Below are 21,372 nucleotides of genomic sequence, written 5' to 3' on the forward strand. Positions count from 1 at the left end.
TTAGCTTGATATCAATAACAGCTGTCACTCTCCTCTTACAGAACTGTGTGTTTCTAAGAGTAAGAGAGAAATGTAACCTTTTCTTTGCCCTAAGAAAAACTTTTTAATAATTTTATGCAGTTACGGTCAATATACTATGAAAATAAGAACTTATGCGATAACTATATATACATTCTTCAAATTAGATTCCAATTTTTCTCTTTTTATTTAGAAACTGTATGCCTACCTCCAAGATTTTCCAATGGGAACTTTAGACCTCAAGAAGACAAATATATAGTAGGTGATATAATCACAGTACAGTGTAATCCTGGATATCGTTTTAGAACATTGACTGGCAAAAGCACAGCTGAATGCACCAAGAATGGCTGGGTGCCTGAGCCAGGTTGTGTCCGTAAGTAGCTCTCATGAATGAAGATGCAATATGTAGAGTTGTTGGAAATATGTCACTGAAAAAGAGGTCAAGAGAAAAACTTCAGAAGCATGAGAAATGAGAGTGGCTTATTCATTGTGGTTCTTCGTGATGTAAAGCTTAATTTGATGGTTTAGTAAGTTTAGTTTAGTTTAGTTTTTTTAAGAGTCCACAGTTCAGTGTCTGTATCTGAGCTAGCTGTGTGGGCTCCCATCGTGGTCAGTGCAGTGAATTTAGACAAGACACTCTACAAAAACAGTGTAATCTCACTGTAGGATAAATACTTACAGTTGGTCTCATGAACCAGCTTTTGGAGTCCACTGAATATATTGACTGGATTTCTGTTGCTTGCATTGGAAACAGAGGGAATCCACACAGGTATAGGTGAGGACAAAGACACCAGAAGCAGAGTGCAATTGTTCCTGCACTCCTTAGGATCTGCCAAGGTGTGCAGTCCTGATTCTGTCAGTTTCTGAAAACACTCAGATGAAGCTGAATCTGAATTGTGTCCTGAGATATTTGTCATCCATGTGTTGATACTGTTGCTGTTAAATTCTATTTCAAGAGAAACCATGTGACTACCCACCTATAGAAAATGGCAAGTTAAGTGCAACCATGGAGAACCACAAACACCACTACTTTCCAATGGTGTTGGGGCAGCAAGTTTATTACCACTGCAAGGAAGGTTATTCAACCCCGACTGGAGATACATGGGTTCTGATCACCTGTTCTGAAACAGGCTGGTCTCCAGAGCCAAAATGCCTCAGTAAGTACATTTCCACTGTATGGTCAATTCTGTTATAATTATCAAAGGTCTGTGCAGCAGAAATTGTTTGCAGAAGAGTTTGTTAAAGTAGAACTGCTTTCGTTGATACCTGGAACTGCACCCAGACTGTCCACCTATCTGCAGAGCTCAAACTGTCGGTTGGTAATGACACTGAAGTGAGTAAGGCCAAAACAATGCTTTTGGATTCTGGAGATTCTTTATTCCTGAAACTATCCATGAGATTAAGAAATATATAGAAAACGTTTCTCTTGTCTGGCATCTGGGTCATGTGAATGTAGCTACTTTCAGCTGCATACAGAGCTGCAAGTACAAACAGAGAGTTTCTACTCTACGTAAATATATTCTTCCTTCCATGGCTTGGGCACTTTGTCTAGAGGTTCCTCTATGATCCATTTCCTGGTCCCTTTGGATAACATTTGGATCTGAGAAGGTGGCACACTCTTGCAATTAGCAAGAGATCCAGATACACTGATTTAATGATTGAATGCCACTCCTAACACACATCTTCAGTCACAGTAAAGTTCCTACCTACTAGTAGGGCTTGGAAGTGGATTACAAATGGCTGATCTTTCCCTGTTGCCCTAAGTGGAGTGGTGCTCAGTGCAGGAAATCAGTGGAGTCTCGCCCAGAGGAAAGGACAGGTTACTCAAGTAACACAGCTATAACTTGCCTTCAGCCATCTGCCTTGTGTCTGGACTCGTGAGGGCACCAGATGCTGTAGACCCAGTGTGCTTAGTTGTTGTTAAAATAGCTAGAGCTGGTTTGAGAGACTGATACATTTACACAGAGATGATAAAATCTCCTGGAGGCAAATGCTCAAAATCAACATTTTTAGAGACATAGCAGACCAAACCAGAACTGGTATACATGATGCTAGATGCACTGAAGTTAGCCAGCCTTGCTTATGAACACTAGGTAAGCGATATTGTTTACTGGACCATTTCTTAGCACTTTATGTAGTGACTTGCACTCCTATTCATGTGATTCATTAATCTTAGGGCACCAAAACAAAACATGCTTTCATTCAGGTTTGAACATGAATGTCTTTTTGGGATAGAAGGATACAGAAAGGTGCTAGGAGGCCCTTTTTTATTAACTAAAAAAGAATTCCTAAGAATTCACAAGAATCAATTTACCTCAGTTCTTGTTGTACAATTTACTGTGGTTAAATGTACTTACCTTCCTTCTTTAGAAAAATGCTATGTTGAATGGCTAGAAAATGGTTATTTCCCAAATAGACGGAAGAGGGTTTACAAGGAAGGTGAAAGAATTCAATACCTGTGCAATGATGACTATGACACTGAACACGAAGATGGGGAAATCACATGCACAAAGGATGACTGGTCACCGCCTCCAAGATGTATCCGTAAAAGTGAGTGTGCTTGAATTTTGTTGAGGTTTCTAGCTAAAACCAGTAAATCCATCATCACATCATCTACATTAATCCATCACCACTGCTTAGTAACTCCCAGTCTAGGTGCTCTACAACTGAAACACAATGCTGTGATTCTCTCAACTGGCTCATACAGCTCTCATGTCCCTGTATGCTGCTGAGGTCAGTCACTATACAAACGTGCAGAATGTAACCCTGTAAAACATCCACATGTGGCTCATTCAGATCTCCTAAAATGTAAGCTCTGGGATGGGAGGCATACTTTGTCTTCGGTAGTGAAATCTTGTTATAACATAGCTGTGCAGTAATGTAATAAATAGTAATCATTCCTCTTGCACAGCCTATCTGTAATTTCTTGTCTCCTTTCAGCCTCTCACTATGCTACCTGATCCCTGTTTCTCTTTCTTCCTTTTCATTTGGCATCATACTAGAAGGGGGAAGGAATAGAAAGGTTGCCTCTCTGAACTCTTTTGTTCCTGACTTGCACCAAACCTGAAATTGGTAGAATGTCTCACAGGAACTTTAAATACTTTAGTTAATGATTTCATATGGACAAAAGAAATAATTCAACCTAATTTTTCTTAGACTGTAAAAATACTTTTTTAGGAAACAATTCCACCCTCACAGGGGCACCGACCATAGAATGTTTTGAATCACCATGCACTGAGATTTTGACATAGCAATTAGCAAGTAAAATACAATTTTATGATTCCTAGTTTTAGGCAATTGCAGGCATTACTGACATAAACACCAAAAATTTTGATGTGAAATTTAAACTTTTGAAACTGTTGCTTGAAAGTATCATTAATTCTTCTCCCAACATACAAACGCATCCTCTAGTATTCCTCAAAGTCTTTTTTTCATCTTTATTTACTTGACTTTCTATTGTGCAAATATTGCTATTTGTTGTAGTGTTAATTTCTTAAAATTAAGATATTCCTTTACAGAATAATTTATTAGTAAAGAATTTAGCATACTGCAGAAGTTTTATTTCAGAATACAGGACCATAACATCCAACCAAGCTGACTGATTACCACCCCTTTAGACTGGCTTAAACAATGTATTCCAAGCGATGTGAAATCAGTTACAACATTGGGTCTGTCTGCACTAGTGTTTTAGTGTGCAAAAAGGGGACCTTTAGTACAAATTTGCTTTAATTCTGCAATATGTGCACTCTGAATGATTTCTTTTTGGTAGAACTGATGTAGTACCTGCACACCATGCCCCGGTTTGCAATATGGACAGAAGGTCCTCTTTATGCAAGAACAGTGCAGTGCATGCCCAACATGAATTTAATTTCTAGTGAAGACCAGATGTTGACATATAATTTTGGAAGCTTACAGGATTGCTGCAGATCAAACACCTGTCCATCCCTCTTTGTGCTGCACAAGTTGGTAACTGTGACCTCTGACTTTTCACTTTCCAGTTGTCCCCCAGGAAGACAGCTCAATACAGAAGCAAAAATTCATGTGCTCTTAAAAGTGTTCTAAATCCTGCTGCTGTTTTATTTGACCTCCTTCTTCTATGTATTATAACCATGTCATTTAGCATGCTTATAAGAAATTTTGTCTTGCTCTTTCAGAAAAATGCCAGCATATCAATTTTGACAATGGTTATTTCACTTCGGAAAAGACAACATTTAATTTACAGGACAAGCTCAACTACAGTTGTCATACTGGCTTTGTTACTCCAGAAGGACAGGAAACAGGAGTGATACAGTGTCAAGTGAATGGCTGGAGTCCACCTCCAAAGTGCATCAGTGAGTAGCATAAAGGCTTCAGAGCTCCCTATCATTGTCACTGCCGCAGATGTGATGTCCTATGTGCTCAGATTTTTGTCATCTAGGTTGGTAGAGTTTTCTTACTGGGCAGAGTGAGGCTGAAACACAGGACTGATCCTCCAGAGATTAATCTTAGAGAGACAAAACCAAGGAAGTGAGTAAGGCAGGAAAATATCTACTGTCTTCTAGGTAAGCTATCTTTTTGGACCTCTAGCATGAAGTAGATGGTAATCACTGACCTCTCCAATGATTCTTACCTGATACAAGGTACATATGCCCAATTACTTCCAATTCTCCTGCCTTTTACACTTGTGAGGGAAGATGTATGAAGAAATGCATGTGAACCAAGGGATTCTATCAACTAGAGAAAAATTGGATTCATTATTTAAATATATGTATTACTATGCATAAAAAGCAGTATCCATATGTCTGCCCTGGTGTTATGGTGTTAAAAAGTACACTTGTGAAAAACACCAGAGTGCTTTCTTCCTGAAAATGCCTCTATACTGTTGTTGCCTTTTTCCTCTTAGAAGTTCCTTGCCTGAACAGGGGTGTAGGATAGTAAAAGAAGAGACTTATTCTTCCAGTGTTATGATATTGGGGCTGGTAATATTGACCAGCGTTAGCTGATATTTTTATCTTGTCCTTTTATTTCAGACTGCCTTTACCTAGGATTTTGCGGCTTTTTTTCTCACAAATGACCATGGAGAACAGGAGCACAAACTGTTTGCTATGACATCAATAATAATAATATGTAATAGAAGGAAAGGATTTGCATCTAAGGAAGAAATATTTGTGCTAGATTTTACTTCTATACATATATTTCTGAAGATTAATGCAATAGATATTATGTAAATATGCTACATATGATATTCCACATTCATATTCTGTAGTATTTTTAATGTTTCAAATATACTGCGTAGTTCAGTAGACTAGCACACACTAAAGCACCTACAGAAATTATGGTTCCAAAGGACAGTGTTTCCAGATCACAAAATGCACTAACTTTGTTTTTTTCTACAGAATCGTGTAAAACACCTCATTTGGTCATTTTGAATAACCACGCAAATAAAACTATGTTCTTGCCTGAAGACACAATTGAGTATGCATGTTTGGAGGGATACCAAACTGTAAATAATATGCCAATTGGTACCACAAGGTGTGGCACAAATGGTGAATGGAGTCCAACGCCGCAGTGTTTTGGTGAATATTGTTGTGTTTGCTAATCAGTGTAATTCTGTATAAACTTTGCAAAACTCTTTAATACTTTCTGTGGTTTTGTTCTAATCATTAGTATTTCATGTAGTTTTTGTAGGGTGCACACTAGATGTTAAAATATTTTGTCTTTGTAGCAATAGAGTGTGAAATGCTGACGTTGCCCCATGGAGATTTTTCTCCCAAGGAGGGTAAATACCATAATGGAGATGTTGTGAAATTTACCTGTGCAAACAATTACATGAGAGTGGGACCTGCTTCTACTCAGTGCTATTACTTTGGATGGTTTCCATCACCACCAGTGTGTAAAGGTAATTCTGTTAACTTTATTGTAGTAGGAAATATATGAAAATGCCTGGGTCCTGAAGACTTCTGCGGATACCTTCTATAAGCCAGTCTTGCTCCCAGGAACAATTACTCCATCTTCATCTCTAAAAGGGCAGGACTGGCCCTCTTCAAATCATTTCGTAGTATTTTGCTATTTTATGTGAAAGATTCTGAACAGGTGAACTTTCAGTGTTGAACTTCCTGTTAGCTTTAGCTATGCCAACTAGAGGTCTGCAATAACTGAAAGTGAGCTAGTAAGTGGCTTGTGCAAAATTTCACTCAGGTTATTGACTGTAATGTATGAAAAATTATTTATTATTCAAAAAGGTATAAATAATGTGCAATATGGCAGCCAGGAGTGACTAATTTGAGTCATGTCCTGTATCCTGTATCCTTGTTGTCTTCCATGCTCTCATCCTTCTTTTTGCTCACTCTCTTTTGCATTTAAACACAAGTGTATTTCATATAGTTGGCTTTAGCTCACAAACATTTTAAGCTCCCTAACAGGAGTTCCATTCACTCTATCAGAAGTGAATTCCTTTAATATACAGTATGTTTCACCTGCTGAGTGATTTTTATAACATAGGTTGTTATTACTTGCAGAATTTTCACTTTTTAAAAAAGAATACTGAAGTTGTCATCCATGTAACACTTTTTTTCTCTTAAAACTGGGTTGATTTTGTCAACTGCTTCTTTTATCATAGCAGGAAATTGACAGTGCATGGAAGTAAGAGATTAGAGTGAGCCAAGGATACACACGTAACTGTGATCTTCAGCCCAACACAAATCCAGATATTCAAAGACATAAACTAATGACCTGCCTAACATGTTCTACTCATTTTTCTTAGCTTTAAACAACAAAGTAAATTTATTTTGTGTTGCAGTTAACATATAACTGTGCTAAAAGTACTGAGTTCAGAGCATAGATTTGATCTCTTGATTTCAGCGAACGTCAGAGGCTGTGGACCTCCACCTGACATTACCAATGGAAGTATTGCTGGTGGCTTAGTGGAACAGTATCAGCATGGGGACAGAAAGCAATATGAATGCAACATCGTATTTAAGTTGGTTGGATCAAAGGAAATAGAATGTGTTGATGGAGAATGGTCATCTCCTCCCTCTTGCATTGGTAATCTATAGAACTCTTACTTGTGAAAGTCTATAATTCACTGTAGCCTAATACTTTACAGATATTTTCACAATTACCATTACATATTTGCAGGTATAATGTGTTACATTCAAAATCATGTTATGGATGAAAAGTAAACACACACTATATGTAAAGCCAAAACTTTATTAGTAGTATAATTGAAATCTTAACAGTCCAGACAAAGAATTTTTTTGAGTCCAGATCAAATGTTTATAGAAAGAGAAAGAAAATAAATGCATAACATATAAAGAATAATTTAAAAGATTTTAATAATACAGAATATCTAAGTAATACAAATAATTTATAGTATATCATTACAATTGTTATACACACACTTTCTCTTATTTACCCCTTTTTTCTGCTGTTATGCTCACCCTTCCACTGCCCGTTTGGGTCCTAAAGTCAGTGGCTTCAGTCTGGTGTGTTTTGGAGGGAAGTTGCAGCACATTATCAGTATCAGGTCATTTACTGGGAGGAATAAGACGTTGGTGCTGATTAATTCCTCTTCCTCCTTACAGGAGCTGATTAGGGTAATTTTTAGGTTTGTTAGCATGCTTTTATGCCTTGCCCTTTTTTCACTGGTCTACAAGTTCTGAATTAGGTATGTTAAAAGTGTTTTAAATATGTTAGATACTTGTTCTTTGTTCTTTGTATTACCACTAAAACCAGTTTTGATCAGCTGCCAGTCTAACCTGGCCTTTTGTGAGCTATTCATAGCCTTGGGGTGCCAGGGTATGTCCTGCCTCTTACTATCCCATGCCTCTACTCTGCCGCACCCAACATTTGTCCCCATTTCTCAAGGACTCTGTTATCATACCAGCCCTGTATTCACCTATGTCTTTATACTAGAGTCACAATTACTCACTCTACAGAGACCAAAACCATGTTACTACTGTGTGTATAAAACTATGGTTATGCCATACAGAGATAACCAAAAGCAAAATAAATAGCTATAGCCTGGTCACTAGAAAAATTGATGTTACAGCTAAAACAAGTAAAACCAAGCCTCTAGGCAGGTCTGGACAGTTTCTGACAAAGTAAGCCTGATAAGCCTCCATCCTGAGACTTTGCAAGCTTGGTACACACTCTGTGGCCTCTTTCTAGCAATGGCAATACTGTATGTTACTGGGTCACAGGGCTACAAATGTGGTGACTATGAATGCATTATGTATGTTGCTGTCTTCCCTAGGCTGAAGCCAGACATGTCCAACAGTTTTTTATAGTCTCGATATTGAAATGGTGAATAGCTCTACAGTCAAGTCTCCTGCCTAAGCAAAAGCACCCTCTTTCTGTGAATGACATTAGGTAGTGTACCTCAAACCCGAGAGTACGAATGTCAATGACAGGAGTTAAAAAATACTTGTGCAAAACTACTATTTGTTTGTTAAGACAGTGTCTCAGAACTGAAGTAGATTTCAATATTCAAGCTGAAAATCTGTAAACACAGAAAATAATTTGGGGTGTTCTTCTGACACAGGATCATCTAACAGCAGAATCAATAAATGGTGGGTTTTTATGGACTAGTTTACTCTGTTGCAATACACATACATTCTGATATGTCTTCCATGAGCAACACTGATGGTTTAAAAAAGAACAGTGTAGAACTCGCATCTTTTCAATACTTGATCCAGTAAGAATAGTTTTGGTGCACAGGCTTGAAAGAATAGTGGTCCAGGCTTGAGTGCAGGATTGTTTAAATTCAGTTTTTGTGTTTATCATGGGTCTTCTGTCTCCCACATTAAGAGCAGATCATATGCCCTTATTCCCCTTACATGCCTTTTTCCTCCTTCAAAAAAAATACTCACACGCTATCCTTGTCTGTGCAAGCTGTTACCCTTTGCTGTCACTACCACTGCAACAGTAACAGCCCAAAGCAGGAACTGCTGTTATCACACAGAGGTGGCAGCCCTCTAAGTGATATTACAGTGGTTTTTAGTTCTCGTAATAATACTAACTGAAAGTAGACATTATGAATGTGTAGGTGTATAACCAAATATAATTTTGACTTATAAGAATCAGGGATCCAGGTGAGTTGGATTAATTGAAGGCTTTTTTTACACTTTAGGGTTTATGTACCAATGAAAAACAGTTTAAGAAATTAATATTAGCTGAAACTACTTGCGCAGCATGCTGTGAAGTTACCACAGTGATGGAAAAGGAAGGGAAAGGACAGGAGAGGGGTTTAGTAAACTGACTAAAATGTACATACATCAGCAGTGTTGGAGTTTGGTTGTTACAATTAATGGGAGCAAGTTTGACTCACTAAATGCAAATATAGTTATTTTTATTTAAGTTCTTTCAGTTATTCATATATGACTCCAATATTATTGTGGAATACTTCTGCTCTTCTCAACAGAAGACAAAATGCCGTGTGGATCACCTTCCTCTATTCCAAACGTTGTTCTTCATCAGGAAGACCAAACCCAGTTTTCACATGGTGATGAAGTAATTTGTGGATGTAAACAAGGTTCTGGAAATTCTAAGGAAATGAAAATAAAATGTCTTAATGGGGAATGGAAGCCTTTACCTCTTTGTGCCGGTAATCTATTTCCATAATATTTCCATATTTCAGATGTGAGTGTGACATAGTTCTATCCAAATTTCAGGGTCTTCAACAATCAATATGTAGCCAGAGATACTATAGTTTCATGTATTTCAACTAAGTTTTTTTTTTATCTACTCTTCTTTTAAATGTGAACATGTCCTTCATCCTAGAAAGACTCTTCACCTACCACTTTGTAAGCATCCTGAGTAGGTTTGGGGAACAAAACAGACACTTGCACAGTGGGTAAAATCAAGCAGGGGGGTACATCTTTGGTGTACAGTGGCTTTTACCCATTTTCCAGTAACGACCCTTCAGAAGCCTTGGGACATGCCTGCAATAAGGTAGCATGCCTGTTGCATTAATAGTTTTATATCTCTGTATACTTCTCTTTCTTAAAATCCTACTGGGAATTAAATTATTAAGAGCCACAATGTGCTAGGCTTATCCCATCCTCATAATTTTTATGTGGATTAGTCCTTTTCATTTCTCATCAGTAGCTTTCTCTTTTTTCTCATCTTCTCATTGAGTTTTGCAGTGCATAAACTGAATGAAAGTCTTCTAGAAAGGTCTTCTAAGAAGATATAAAACAGAGCCTTTTCCTAAGAAAAAGAAAAAAATTACATTGGAGTCAGCAATTTAAGAATAAAGCAATACTGGACAAGACGAAGTCTTGTCTGGGATAAATTACTCAAGCACTTCACTTATGTTTAACAGATTACAGTTTATGATATACCCTATTCTTAGTTCCCCCTTTCTTCAGAAGTGATTTTATATTCATCAGTGATTTGAGTACATGGTACCTTTATTTACATTATGTTGAGGGATGAGTCTTGCACAAACCACAGTCTGCTTAACTTTCACACGTAGCGTGTGTTCTGACTCTCAGAATCACCAGTCAAGGACAGAAGACCTGGTTATGACTTAGATACACTTCCACAGGAGACTGATACATGATACGTGTTCAGTCTGGAGTAGTACTACTTCCTCTACGCTCCTTTTTCTACAAGCAGAAGAAGGTTTCTCTTCTTGATACATTTTTATAGTTTTAGGGAAAAAAGAATGCTCAATTCTTATTTACTGCACTTAGCAAACTCAGCAAAAGGTTGACTTTTACTGTCAATGTAAAAATAACTGCTTTGTGAGTGGGAACAGTCTCTGCTTTAGATAGTTGGAACAGAAAAATAATTCTTTTTCTGTAATCCAGGAATCTTAGGAATTACTTCAAACTATAGTAAATAAAAGAACACTTTCAAATGGACATGCATTAGGAACCCGACAGCCTCTTCATCAGTGAATGCATATGTACATATTATCTCAACTAAATCTGTTTTTTAGCTCTTTTTGTTGTTTTTTTTCAGATCCATCTCCTCAGTGTGTACCTCCAATGGGTGTTGAGCTTGTGCCCAGGACAAAAAAGGACACTGGGCTCCGTGGAGTTATACGTTATATATGTTCATCAGCTGACAGAAAGAGTAAACAGGCAACTTGTGTGTCTGGAAAATGGTTTCCAGAGATTAAATGTACAAGTATGTTTTTAGATTTGCATACAATTTCTTCTTTTTATGTAGAAATGACAAATGCTCATTATTAAAGCTGCTTAGCACTGCTGTGTCACTAGTCTGAAATAGAAATGCTTACATGCTTGTATATATATATGCTTACTTGACTATATGCTGAAGGATAGTCATGAATAATTATGGGAATCATCTGAACAGTTAACTAGGTTTAGACATGCACTGTTTTAGTGAGGCAGGCTTAATAATCTCTACTCTGACAATTGAAACAGTTGTTACTGTCACTTCTGATGTGAGAAAAGATGCAATGATAAATTTAAGCTCAATTCTTCAAAAGGGCTGTACCCTGGTACAAATGAGAGTAGCACATAGCTCAAGCTCCAGCCAAATTTCTTTTATTTCCTGTAAACATTCAAAGCTTTTCTATTCCTGATTTTTCTTTTTTTTTTTCCCCCTTCTATTTTTTCCAATTTCTTCCTAGTGAAACAACAAGAAAAAAAAAACTGAGTTGGCCAACTCAGAAGCACAGACCTAAGAGAGACTGCAACACCAAATGACACACCAATGGTGGGATGCCTGCAGGATTGCCTTTATGTATAGCAGAGCAGGTTATTGCCTGTAGAAGGCATGTCTGTAAAACAATCATTGCCTCATTGCCTGCTTTGGTTGAGCCAGATTTGTGGGAAATGATGGGTGGAAGTGGGAGAAGTACACTGAGTGGCAGTCACTAGAGGGAGCACCCCCTTTCAAAGCCAAGCGTCCCTACCTTCCCAGTTTTCTGGAACCACAAGAGGCAACAAACCAAGGTCTTGAGGTTTCCTCCTTCCTAGATCTACCTCCTTCCATCCCTTTTTCTTTCTTTGGCTGGAGCAGCCCTTCATTTACTGAGTGGCAAAATTGAAGTTTATGTCTTTATTTCCTTTTGTGATTCTCATTTAGCTCTGTTATCAGCTAAGTCTGAAGGAAAAAAAAAACCAAACCAAGAACCCCAAAAGTTGATCCAGTCTTCCTGAAGTAGTTCACCAGAGAGAGAACAGGGAAAGCACGCAAGAGTGTGAAGCTGTCTGTAAGGAAAAGGCGGGTCTACAAGAAGCTCCAGCTTAGATTGGTGTAGGCAACTGTGACTGTCTATGAGTTTGAAAGCATATGAGCATCTGAAGGCAGCTCTGGTGTTTCTGAAGCAGAACAAAATGATCATGCTATTAATTAAAGCTTGAGATATCTACTGAGAATTATCTAACAAACACCACTGTTTTCTCAGTTTTTTGTGTTGTAATCTATGAGGAACAGTTATATTTTATCATATATTCTGTTCTAACATGAGTATTTGTCCTTAGCTGAGAAGAGTACGTGCCCACCTCCACCTCAGGTGCCTGGTGCTCAACAGATAACAGTTGGAAGAAATTACAAGAATGGGAGTAAAATAGCTTTTTCATGTCTAAAGGGCTTCCAGCTCATCGGTGTGAATGAAATAACATGTATAGACGGGAAATGGCAATCACCACCTCACTGTGTGGGTCAGTAGTGCATAATTTTTTTCTATTTATTTTATTATGAATTTCTGTGTTGTGCTTTTGCAGTCATCATTAGCAGGAGGATGTTATTTATCTTAAGATCATTATGAACTGGTAACTGCGCAAAAGCAATAGAAGGTAAGATGCTAAAGAAAGTGTAATTAGCCAACACCTGGGCAGTAAGTCTTTTTATTTACACAGTGTTATATAAGCTGGCATATAAAATTTTCAGGTAGTCCCTCAAGATCCCTGTCTCTGTTTGTTAGGTATATTGCAGATTGGATAAGTTTTGACTGGGGATCATTAATAGCATCCTGGTGAAAAAATCAGTATTATTTATTATTTAGTTCTAGTAGTAGCAATCTTTGGGTACTTTAATTTTTATTCTTTATTTTTTTTTCCTTTTCTTCTTGTGGCTTCTTCCTGTAATAGGAGTAAAAATGATATGGCATATCTAAGGCCACCTATTCTAAGAAATGCTGAGGAAGCTATAATCCATTTCTTAAAATATTGCTGATGCAGGTGATATCTTGTAAGCAGAAGTTCATTAAGAGGTAGAATAAAGTGTTTTCAGAAGTGAATAGGAAATAGATGAGTGCAGGACAAATGAGGTGCCAGCTGGTGACTGATGTGCACAACATGCCAGCCACGTCTGTATTTTTAAGCTGCAAAATTCTGATGCCTCGTGGTTTCTCTTCTTTTGCATTGCCTGTCAGTCTCCATTTCTGCTGGTAAGCGGCAGACATAGAGAAGAATAACCAAAAAAAAATGTCTGAGGTGTTCATAAAACAACTTTTACTGACATAAAATTCTCAGTTGCTGAACAGGAGCTTTGCCTGTAGTTAGACCTTTTACATTGTGGAATTCAGTGCAAACATACGCTTTCAACTTGATGTGTCAGCTAATAAAACCTAATTTGCTAATAGCTAAAAACGCATATATAATATAATTTAAGTCGGAGAAGAAAGCGTTGGGACAGCCCTGACTCAGGCGGGCTTCATAGAGATTTAATCCATTGTATGTATCAGGAAGTACATTACTATAATACTTTGTAAGTTCTCTTCTCTTTTGCATTTTCATCACATCATCACAAAACTCCCCGGATATTGGTACAACTTTATTAATGGTGGAAAAATTTCATAGCTCACATTCTAGGCACTCACTTCCAGTATCCCAAAACAAGATGATGTCTCTTCTGTTTCTCTGCCTATGAAATTTTCCCTGTTCTTGATGCTAAGCTGTAACTGTATCTCCTTGGTATGAACTGGAAAAAGGCTTTAGTTCCGTTCAAAGGAAAAGAGAGAAACCCCATGTAGGAGGGAAAGGAGAAAGAAGTGTGGGTTTGCATCTTGGATATTTCTCCAGCTTCCATCCAAGCCATTTCATTTATGTTTGCATGATTTTTTTTCTTTTTATTTTTCTTTTTTTTTTCAGTTTTAGATGACATATGTCATTGGACTATTAATTGCCTCATATTAGGATTTATCTGTGTTTTCTGTATTTTTTAGAAGAATCATGTTTGCCACCGCAGCCCATAGAATGTGCTGATGTTCCCAGGCTGGAAAATAAAAACCTGAAGATTGAAAAACAAGGGAAAACAATGTATCTGGCTGGTGCTAGACTTAAGTATGTCTCTCGTTCTGGATACATGTTAGAGGGACCATCGGAGATAACTTGTTCTATGGGAAACTGGACTTCATCTCCTGCATGCTTGGGTAATATCAAAAAATACTTTTTCTGAAGTGCAGTTAGCAATGAAGCTGAGAGAATTTTAAGTGGGAGGTTGATTGGTAAGGGCCAGTAACTCCATTTTGATGTGGAACCTTACCATCCCTCGTGGATGTCATCAGAGCAGTCCTGATTGGATGCAAGGCCAACTTTCTGAATGCAGTGTAGTCTTTAAACTATTCCTTTGTATTCTTGCAGTCTTTGCTCAGTTCATCTCTCTGCCACGGGAGTCCTGGGCACATCCTCATAATCCAAGGATCTGTTTTCTACAGAATCCACTCTAGTGACCAGGAGTTGCTTTGGCCCTGCAGTGATGGAAACATTGTTAAACTTTTCTGGCAGGGTTAGAAACAGGGTCAAAATATTTCAGTGACTGAAGTCCGTGCCTTTTTAGGGGAATGGCTCATTTAATCTTCCGTATGCTACCTTTTCTATAAAATCTACTGTCAGCGGATGACTATGCTGCTGTTAGAAAAAGCTCTCTAAAGCATCTGTTTGGTGGAAACTCATTCTGTGTGTATCACGTTCGTGCAAGCATCAGCTTTCTGTATCTTCTCAGAAATGCCGTGTGGAAGCGTTCCAAAAGTTGCCAATGCTCAGATCGAAGGCAGAAACAAGGAAACGTATGAGCCTGGTGAAACAATTCGCTACCAGTGTGATGCAGGGTTCCTGACTGTTGGGCCCCCTGAAATTATTTGCAGAGAAGGAAACTGGACAGCACCGCCCGTCTGTGAAGGTATAGGTTCTAGTTCAAAGTAGTCTATGATCCTTCTTAGTCTTTCATGTTGTGAACTTCATGTTGGGTTACAGTAATGCCAACTGAGGCATGCAGGTGAGTGAGGCCAATCGAGCCAAGAGGTGACTTGCTTTGAATGGGCTGCTACAACACCTATTTTTCTGGCTCCTGAGAAAGAGCAAGCAGGGAGGATCAGCAAAGAAATCGTTTCCCTAGTGGGCTGAAGCTGGTAGCTGAAACTTAGCTCAGTGCTGAAATCAAGCAGGTGGAGGGTTATGGGGAAATGGACGCCGGCTGCAAATGAGGAGCTAACTGGTAGGGTAGTGTATCTTATTTTCACATCACTAGGAATGTTGGTTTCTGAAAGTTGCCTTCAAATAGTAAAGAAACCATTTCACTCTCCAGCCCTTTGGCACACACTGCTGTACAGCACTAGTCTGCACTTTTGGCCAGTCTCTGCAAATCATTTTCTCTTTTTAGTTACTCTAAGCAAAAATAATAGTGTCTAGTGAAGTGTTGCAGAATAAAGACCATAATGTCTTCCTTTTCTAACTTTAGAAAATGACCTGCATTACACATTTTTGTAAACCATTTTTGCTCATCATGCATAAGGTGTCTGAAATGTAATATTCTGTGTTTTCATATTGCTCTACTACTGTTCTTAAATGCACCTCTCTTTTCAGATGTTAGGTGTGGAGCCGCACCTGAAATTCCCCATGCTTACATTGCAAGCATTGAGCAGGAGAGGTATCTGCCTGGTGCCAGAGTGCAGTATGAATGTGAAAGCAATTTTCAAATGATGGGTGGAAATTATGTCACTTGTAGAAATGGAGAGTGGTCACAAGAACCAACCTGCAGAGGTAGGTCTCTGTGTGCTTCTGTCTTGCCTGCTAGCATAGAGGGGACTGTGTATAAGCGGACATGACATGAAGGAGCCCAGCTGTGGAAATGAAAGGTCCCTCAACTGACCCAGTGATTTGAACTCAATTTTTCCTGGCGTTTCCCATTTCACTGTGTCTTTTTGCAGCTTAGCCAATGTTCTGTCTTGGAATTTCTGTGTTTTTGTTTACCTAAATACTCTAAAGGATTCACCTTTTTTACTTCTGTTTGCTTTGTGTACCTAACTTTGTTCTTGCTATTGCTTCTTTGCACAGCGCTTTAATTTAGGTTGATGCTTCTAGAAATACTGGGGGTATTGTCATTACCAGCAAAAACATCTTGAAGAAGCAGGGCCTAAAACCTGCTGCTCTGTCATTCTCCTGTATGATACTGGTATTTCCCCAGAATCTGCCATTTCAGCGACCTTCAGTAGAAAGATATGTGAGGGCTCCCCTGTTCTGTTCAAACCTGTCAGAGAGTATCTGAATGGAAAAAGCAGTAGGGGAGAGAAACAACTGTTCTCCTCCAGGGCTCCACTCTGACTGCTGCAGATCCCAGCAGAGACTCAGATCTAAACCATGTAAGATCTGCTAGGGCTATGGAAGGGGCAAGAACGTTCCTGTGACAAGGAACTGTCAGGAGCTGTGCTCCCTCCCCTGCCCAAATCCGTGGCTGCAGGGTGAACAAATGCTACTTGGCTTTCACGCACCTCCATAGAGCTGACTCCTCCTCATGACTGCAGGCTGACAAGCTCCTCCAGCACTGCTGGTCCTCCAGAAGTCTGTGGTTCAGCAGAGCACCAGCTTAGCTGCTACCTCTGTGATTTTCAGGAATGCCAGGGCTCCCTGGGGAGGGACGTAGGCATGCAGGAAAGCTAACGTGGCATCTTGTGCCATAAGGTGTAGCTACAGAAATGCTGGTTTTTCTAGAAGGTCTCCTTGGCCCTGCCATCTCCTGAAAGTCCCAGAAAGAGTGTTCTGCTGCTGCTGTCACACCTTACTGCTTTCTCCAAAGTGAACTCTTGGAGCTGTGGCCTACCTGAGGCAGGAAATCTGGACAGAAATTGTAACAAGATTGATTCCTTTGACTGTCAGTTGTGTAGGGGAACACCTCAATGACTGCAAACGTGACCGCAGCAGTGTCTCTTTTCAGATGTGATGTGTGACCCTCCTCCAGAAATTACTGGTGGTAAAGTTCAAGATGTTAAAAAGTCAAGGTATTTGCCTGGGGAGAGTGCTCACTATCGTTGCTGGCAAGGTTTTGAGATGACTGGGTCTTCTACTGTAGAGTGTCAGAATGGGACCTGGACAGAGCTGCCAAAGTGCAAAGGTAATTTCTCTCTCTCTTCATACAGTCACCTGTCACTGAGACTGTCATGAAGCTGACTCAGTGGCATTTACTACTCCAAAATTCGGTCTCATTGCTGTGCACAGACATGACCTATCTGGCACACTCAGGAAAAAGCCATTTCCCATGTATCTATTCAGATGAATTTACCAGCTGAGTGACCCAGCTAGCTTCACTTGAGAGGACCCCATGTGGAAAACCATGATGAGGCCGAGAGCGGTTGCTGGCCAGGTCTAATTTTGAGATGCAATCCGTGGACTTAGAATCTACTTTCTGTGCCTGCCTGATGAGAAGGGAGTGAGAAAATTTGCATTCTGTGTTGGAGAACAGAGCCTACAGATTTTGTGCTAGCTGACATCCAGATACTGCAGATGATGCATTGCTGTAGTGAATGCCATGGAGTCAAATCAACGGTTAAATGAACTGAGAGTAGAATTTGATTTGTGAGCCGATACCTAGATACTGTGTTGGTGCCTCCACCTAGGATTTCATGAGCACACTGAATACTCTTGTTTTCATTAGACATAGAGAAAGTTTCAGCACATGAACCACTGCAGCAGCATTTGATTCAAACACCACCCATCTGAGAGCTGAAAGGGGTGCAGAAAGAGCAGATTAATTCAGGCCAGGCTCCATATTGTGGCTCCTGAACACAACGCCAAGTGCAAAGAGTGTCACTGCTGATACCAAGGGATCTGGGTCTTCTCTGAAGATTTCCCAATGCAAGGTCTGTTGGAAGGCCAGATTTGGCAGCAGTGTGATGCTTGAAGAGGTATAAAGATCCATGAGGCAGCAGTGCTTCAAGACTGGCACGTGCGAACTCCCCAGTGGCCCACAGGGCCCGAGGGCTATCCCATTAGTGACTGCAGTGGTGCAGCTCAGTGATAGTCATCACTGCTTGCAATCAGATCTACTTTTCTCACTGCTCAGGCAGTACAGGGGGGAGGTGGGTGCCAGGCTCTTCAGCACAAAGAGCTGTGCCAAACACTACGCCATTATGCAGAAAGAGAGGAAGTCCATTGTGAGTCCAAGCACTGGAGAAGTGAGAAACTCTTGTTCTTTTCCACCTGCCTGCTCTTTTCTACCTGCAGGTATTTGGTTTTCTCTCTGCTTTCCTCCGGATCTCTCATAGCGCCAATGTACTCTTTGGTAGTATTTGTGGCCAGGCCCCCACTGAACTGAAACTCTCATGTTTCCCTCGACTGGGAATTTTCTTCCAGGGAAAGGTGGGAAATGTGGCCCACCTCCAGTTATTGAAAATGGAGATATTCTTTCCTTCCGCATGCAAGAATATCCACAAGGTGCAACTCTGGAATACAAATGCCCAAGTCTCTATGTTCTGGAAGGATCTCAGTATATCAGCTGTACCGATGGGCGGTGGACAAACCCCCCAGTTTGCCTAGGTAGGTTGAAGCACATGCTACATGGCCAAAGGCTGTATGACTGTTCCTGTTCTCTTTTTTTCAGATCCTGAAGGCATCACACATGTGGCAGCACTTGTGTTGGACCTGTGATGCCAGCAGGGCAGAACAACAACAAACCCTTTTGCCTAGAAGTAGCTTCTTCATTAAGATATCTTAAGTAGACTTCACGTCTTCTGCCTGCTGTCTCTCACCACCACAACAAGTTTGGCAGGAGGGGAATTTGGCTGGACACCATCACTTGCAGAGCTCCCGAGTGCTCTCTACTTGGGGACGCTGCTATGATCAGCAGGCTGTGGGTGGGGAGGATGGGTCTGAGTACATACTGCACTGGGGAAATCTGGGAGTACATCTGTGACTTGGCTATGAGGAAAAGAATTTAGAGAAGTGTTGGGCAGAAGGGAAGTAGGGGTCTCAAAACAAAAATGGGGAAGTTCATTGCTGCCTGCTGACTTCCCCCACGTAAGCTTCAGTATTACCCTGTGTGACTGTCTGAGTGAAAAGCCTTCTCCATAGCTTTGCATGGGGTCTCAGCCATGGTCTTCCTTCCCTTTAGCTTGGATGTGAATGTCTTTCCTGTCACAAGTATCAGAGGGTCAGAGCAAATGGCTGGAAACATTCTGTGCTGAAATGGACTTAGGCTCCAGGGTGTGGGAGGCAGGGGGGTGGGGTGGGGAAATTACCTGTGGTGTGTCTGTAGGACGTGACGACACTCTTCTCTTGCCTTTTTCAAGTGGCCTGTACAGCATCTGAAGAAGACATGGCCAGAAACAATATTGAGCTGAAATGGGTGGAAGGAAGAAAGCTGTATTCCAGATCAGGCGACACTATAGAATTTCGGTGTAAAAGAGGATATTTGGCGGACCCCGCATCTTCGCCCTTCAGAGCACAGTGCGTAGATGGGACGTTAGAATATCCGCGGTGCAAGCCTGGAAGTAAGTCATCTCCACTTTCCTCATGACGCGTTGTTGCAGTTTTAGTGCTGAAGTGGAGGGGAAAGCCTTTAGCTTTCCCGGGGAAGCTCCTGGGGAGGTAGTGGTGGAGTGTCAGGGTGTGGGAACATCCTGTAAGCTGCAGGCAGTGAGGGGCAGTGCCCCCACGAAGCCATTGACTGACATACCTGAGCTGGAAAGAGTGCTGGGGAAAGGGCTCTCAGGATCCCTGCTGGTACTAATAGTTTCACAGCATTGGTTGTCCAGTGTGAGGTCTACAGGCAAGTAACGAAAGTACTTTTTGCAGAGAACTGTACAGTGCGTAAGACGATCATGGACAGGAACTATATTAAACTACGGTCATCAGGATGGTCAGGCACTTCCACCTATCTCACTGGGGATTATATCCACTTTGAATGCAAATGGTGGCGCAGAGCAGTTTCACTCCCTGAAGCGTTTACCCCTAGGTGTGTGGACGGAGTGATTAAGTATCCTGAATGTGAATGTAAGTGCTCAGTGCTGAGAACACAGAGGGCTGTGGGAGGCAGCTTTTCTGAAAGTGCCTGTCCACTGCTCTGCGGAACCACTGTGGTGTGTCAGGCTTGGTCTTCACGCATTTTCCCCTTTTTTCCCGTGATGTTGCAGGAATTTTTGTATAAGTGGACATGACGTGAAGGAGCCCAGCCGTGGAAATGAAAGATCCCTCAACTGACCCAGTGATTTGAACTCAATTTTTCCTGGCGTTTCCCATTTCACTCTGCCTTTTTGCAGCTTAGCCAATGTTCTGTCTTGGAATTTCTGTGTTGGTTTTTGTTTTGTTTTGTTTTATTATTGGGTGATTGTGTTTACATTTTATCCTTTTTTGTAAATGTATTTACATTTTGTAAATGTGTTTACATTTATCCATCTGAATGGTTGTGCTTGCATTTTCATCCATTCTATATTGATCTCACTGTTATTTTTATTAACAATTGTGTCCTGAGATAGGCTTGCTTTGGTGGCATGCTGAGACAAGAATTAAAGCCCACAGGTAATTTGATTATCAGCAAGTAGAGTGTGTTTGGCCTTGTTTGCTCCTAGCTGCTCCTCCGTGTGCTTGCCTGGAAACAACCCTGGGGTCATGGCAGAGGTTAATGTCCTGACCGCCTGATCAGGATGAGCAAGTGAGTGGAGTCTCCTTTAAATGACCCAAGGAAGTCTCTAGCTCACAGACCCAATTCTTATGGGGGTCTTGAGCCTCCCTGGCATTTGCTGGAAGGGCAAGATGTTGGGATACAAGTCACTGGGATTTCTGGATGGAGGTGGGGATGGCTTCTTGGTCCAGGTCCTCGAATGGGTCCTGTCTTATAATTTTCTAGGAGTTTGTGATGGTGTCTAGATGGAGCCTGGACCTTCTTGATTTTTTGTTGCTTAATTTTGGTAGTAGCTGTTGTATGGGAACAGCTAACATGTTTGTATATTATTGATGTCTTGCTGAGTAAGGCGAGTTTGAGGGAATGGTTTTACTGCCTCTTACCTCTTGGTCTTTGTAGATGATATGCAGTTTCTTTTCTTGCTGTTCACTTTTCTAAGATTTTTTTTTTTTGAAAGCCAGTAAGGGCAGCCCAAAAGGCACTGTGTCGCAAGGAGTGATTTTGCATTGGCTTTTGGTGACTTCATTTCAGAGTTTTTTTTCTTTAACCTCATCTAATTCC

The 21,372-nt window shown here is 40.4% G+C and overlaps 1 protein-coding gene across 3 annotated transcripts in view; it reads left to right on the forward strand.

Annotated features, from left to right (window-relative positions):
* LOC142059011 (complement factor H-like) overlaps window positions 1-20,727 on the forward strand; it is a 36,147-nt gene extending 15,420 nt beyond the window's left edge. For 2 of the 3 annotated variants that reach the window (XM_075097211.1, XM_075097212.1), the window contains 18 exons: window positions 212-391; window positions 975-1,175; window positions 2,389-2,568; window positions 4,173-4,349; window positions 5,394-5,573; window positions 5,723-5,896; window positions 6,859-7,041; window positions 9,419-9,601; window positions 10,966-11,133; window positions 12,459-12,638; window positions 14,144-14,350; window positions 14,923-15,099; window positions 15,783-15,959; window positions 17,131-17,307; window positions 18,546-18,728; window positions 19,481-19,681; window positions 19,986-20,183; window positions 20,324-20,727. In XM_075097211.1, coding sequence (XP_074953312.1) covers window positions 212-391; window positions 975-1,175; window positions 2,389-2,568; window positions 4,173-4,349; window positions 5,394-5,573; window positions 5,723-5,896; window positions 6,859-7,041; window positions 9,419-9,601; window positions 10,966-11,133; window positions 12,459-12,638; window positions 14,144-14,350; window positions 14,923-15,099; window positions 15,783-15,959; window positions 17,131-17,307; window positions 18,546-18,728; window positions 19,481-19,681; window positions 19,986-20,183; window positions 20,324-20,325 — 3,128 coding nt within the window. In that variant the 3' untranslated portion in view covers window positions 20,326-20,727. The remainder of the gene's footprint in view (window positions 1-211; window positions 392-974; window positions 1,176-2,388; window positions 2,569-4,172; window positions 4,350-5,393; window positions 5,574-5,722; window positions 5,897-6,858; window positions 7,042-9,418; window positions 9,602-10,965; window positions 11,134-12,458; window positions 12,639-14,143; window positions 14,351-14,922; window positions 15,100-15,782; window positions 15,960-17,130; window positions 17,308-18,545; window positions 18,729-19,480; window positions 19,682-19,985; window positions 20,184-20,323) is intronic. The other variant, XM_075097213.1, reaches the window with a different exon arrangement.
* The last annotated feature ends 645 nt before the right edge of the window (window positions 20,728-21,372 follow it).

Source organism: Phalacrocorax aristotelis, chromosome 6 (genome assembly GCF_949628215.1).
Source record: "Phalacrocorax aristotelis chromosome 6, bGulAri2.1, whole genome shotgun sequence".
Taxonomy (NCBI): domain Eukaryota; kingdom Metazoa; phylum Chordata; class Aves; order Suliformes; family Phalacrocoracidae; genus Phalacrocorax; species Phalacrocorax aristotelis.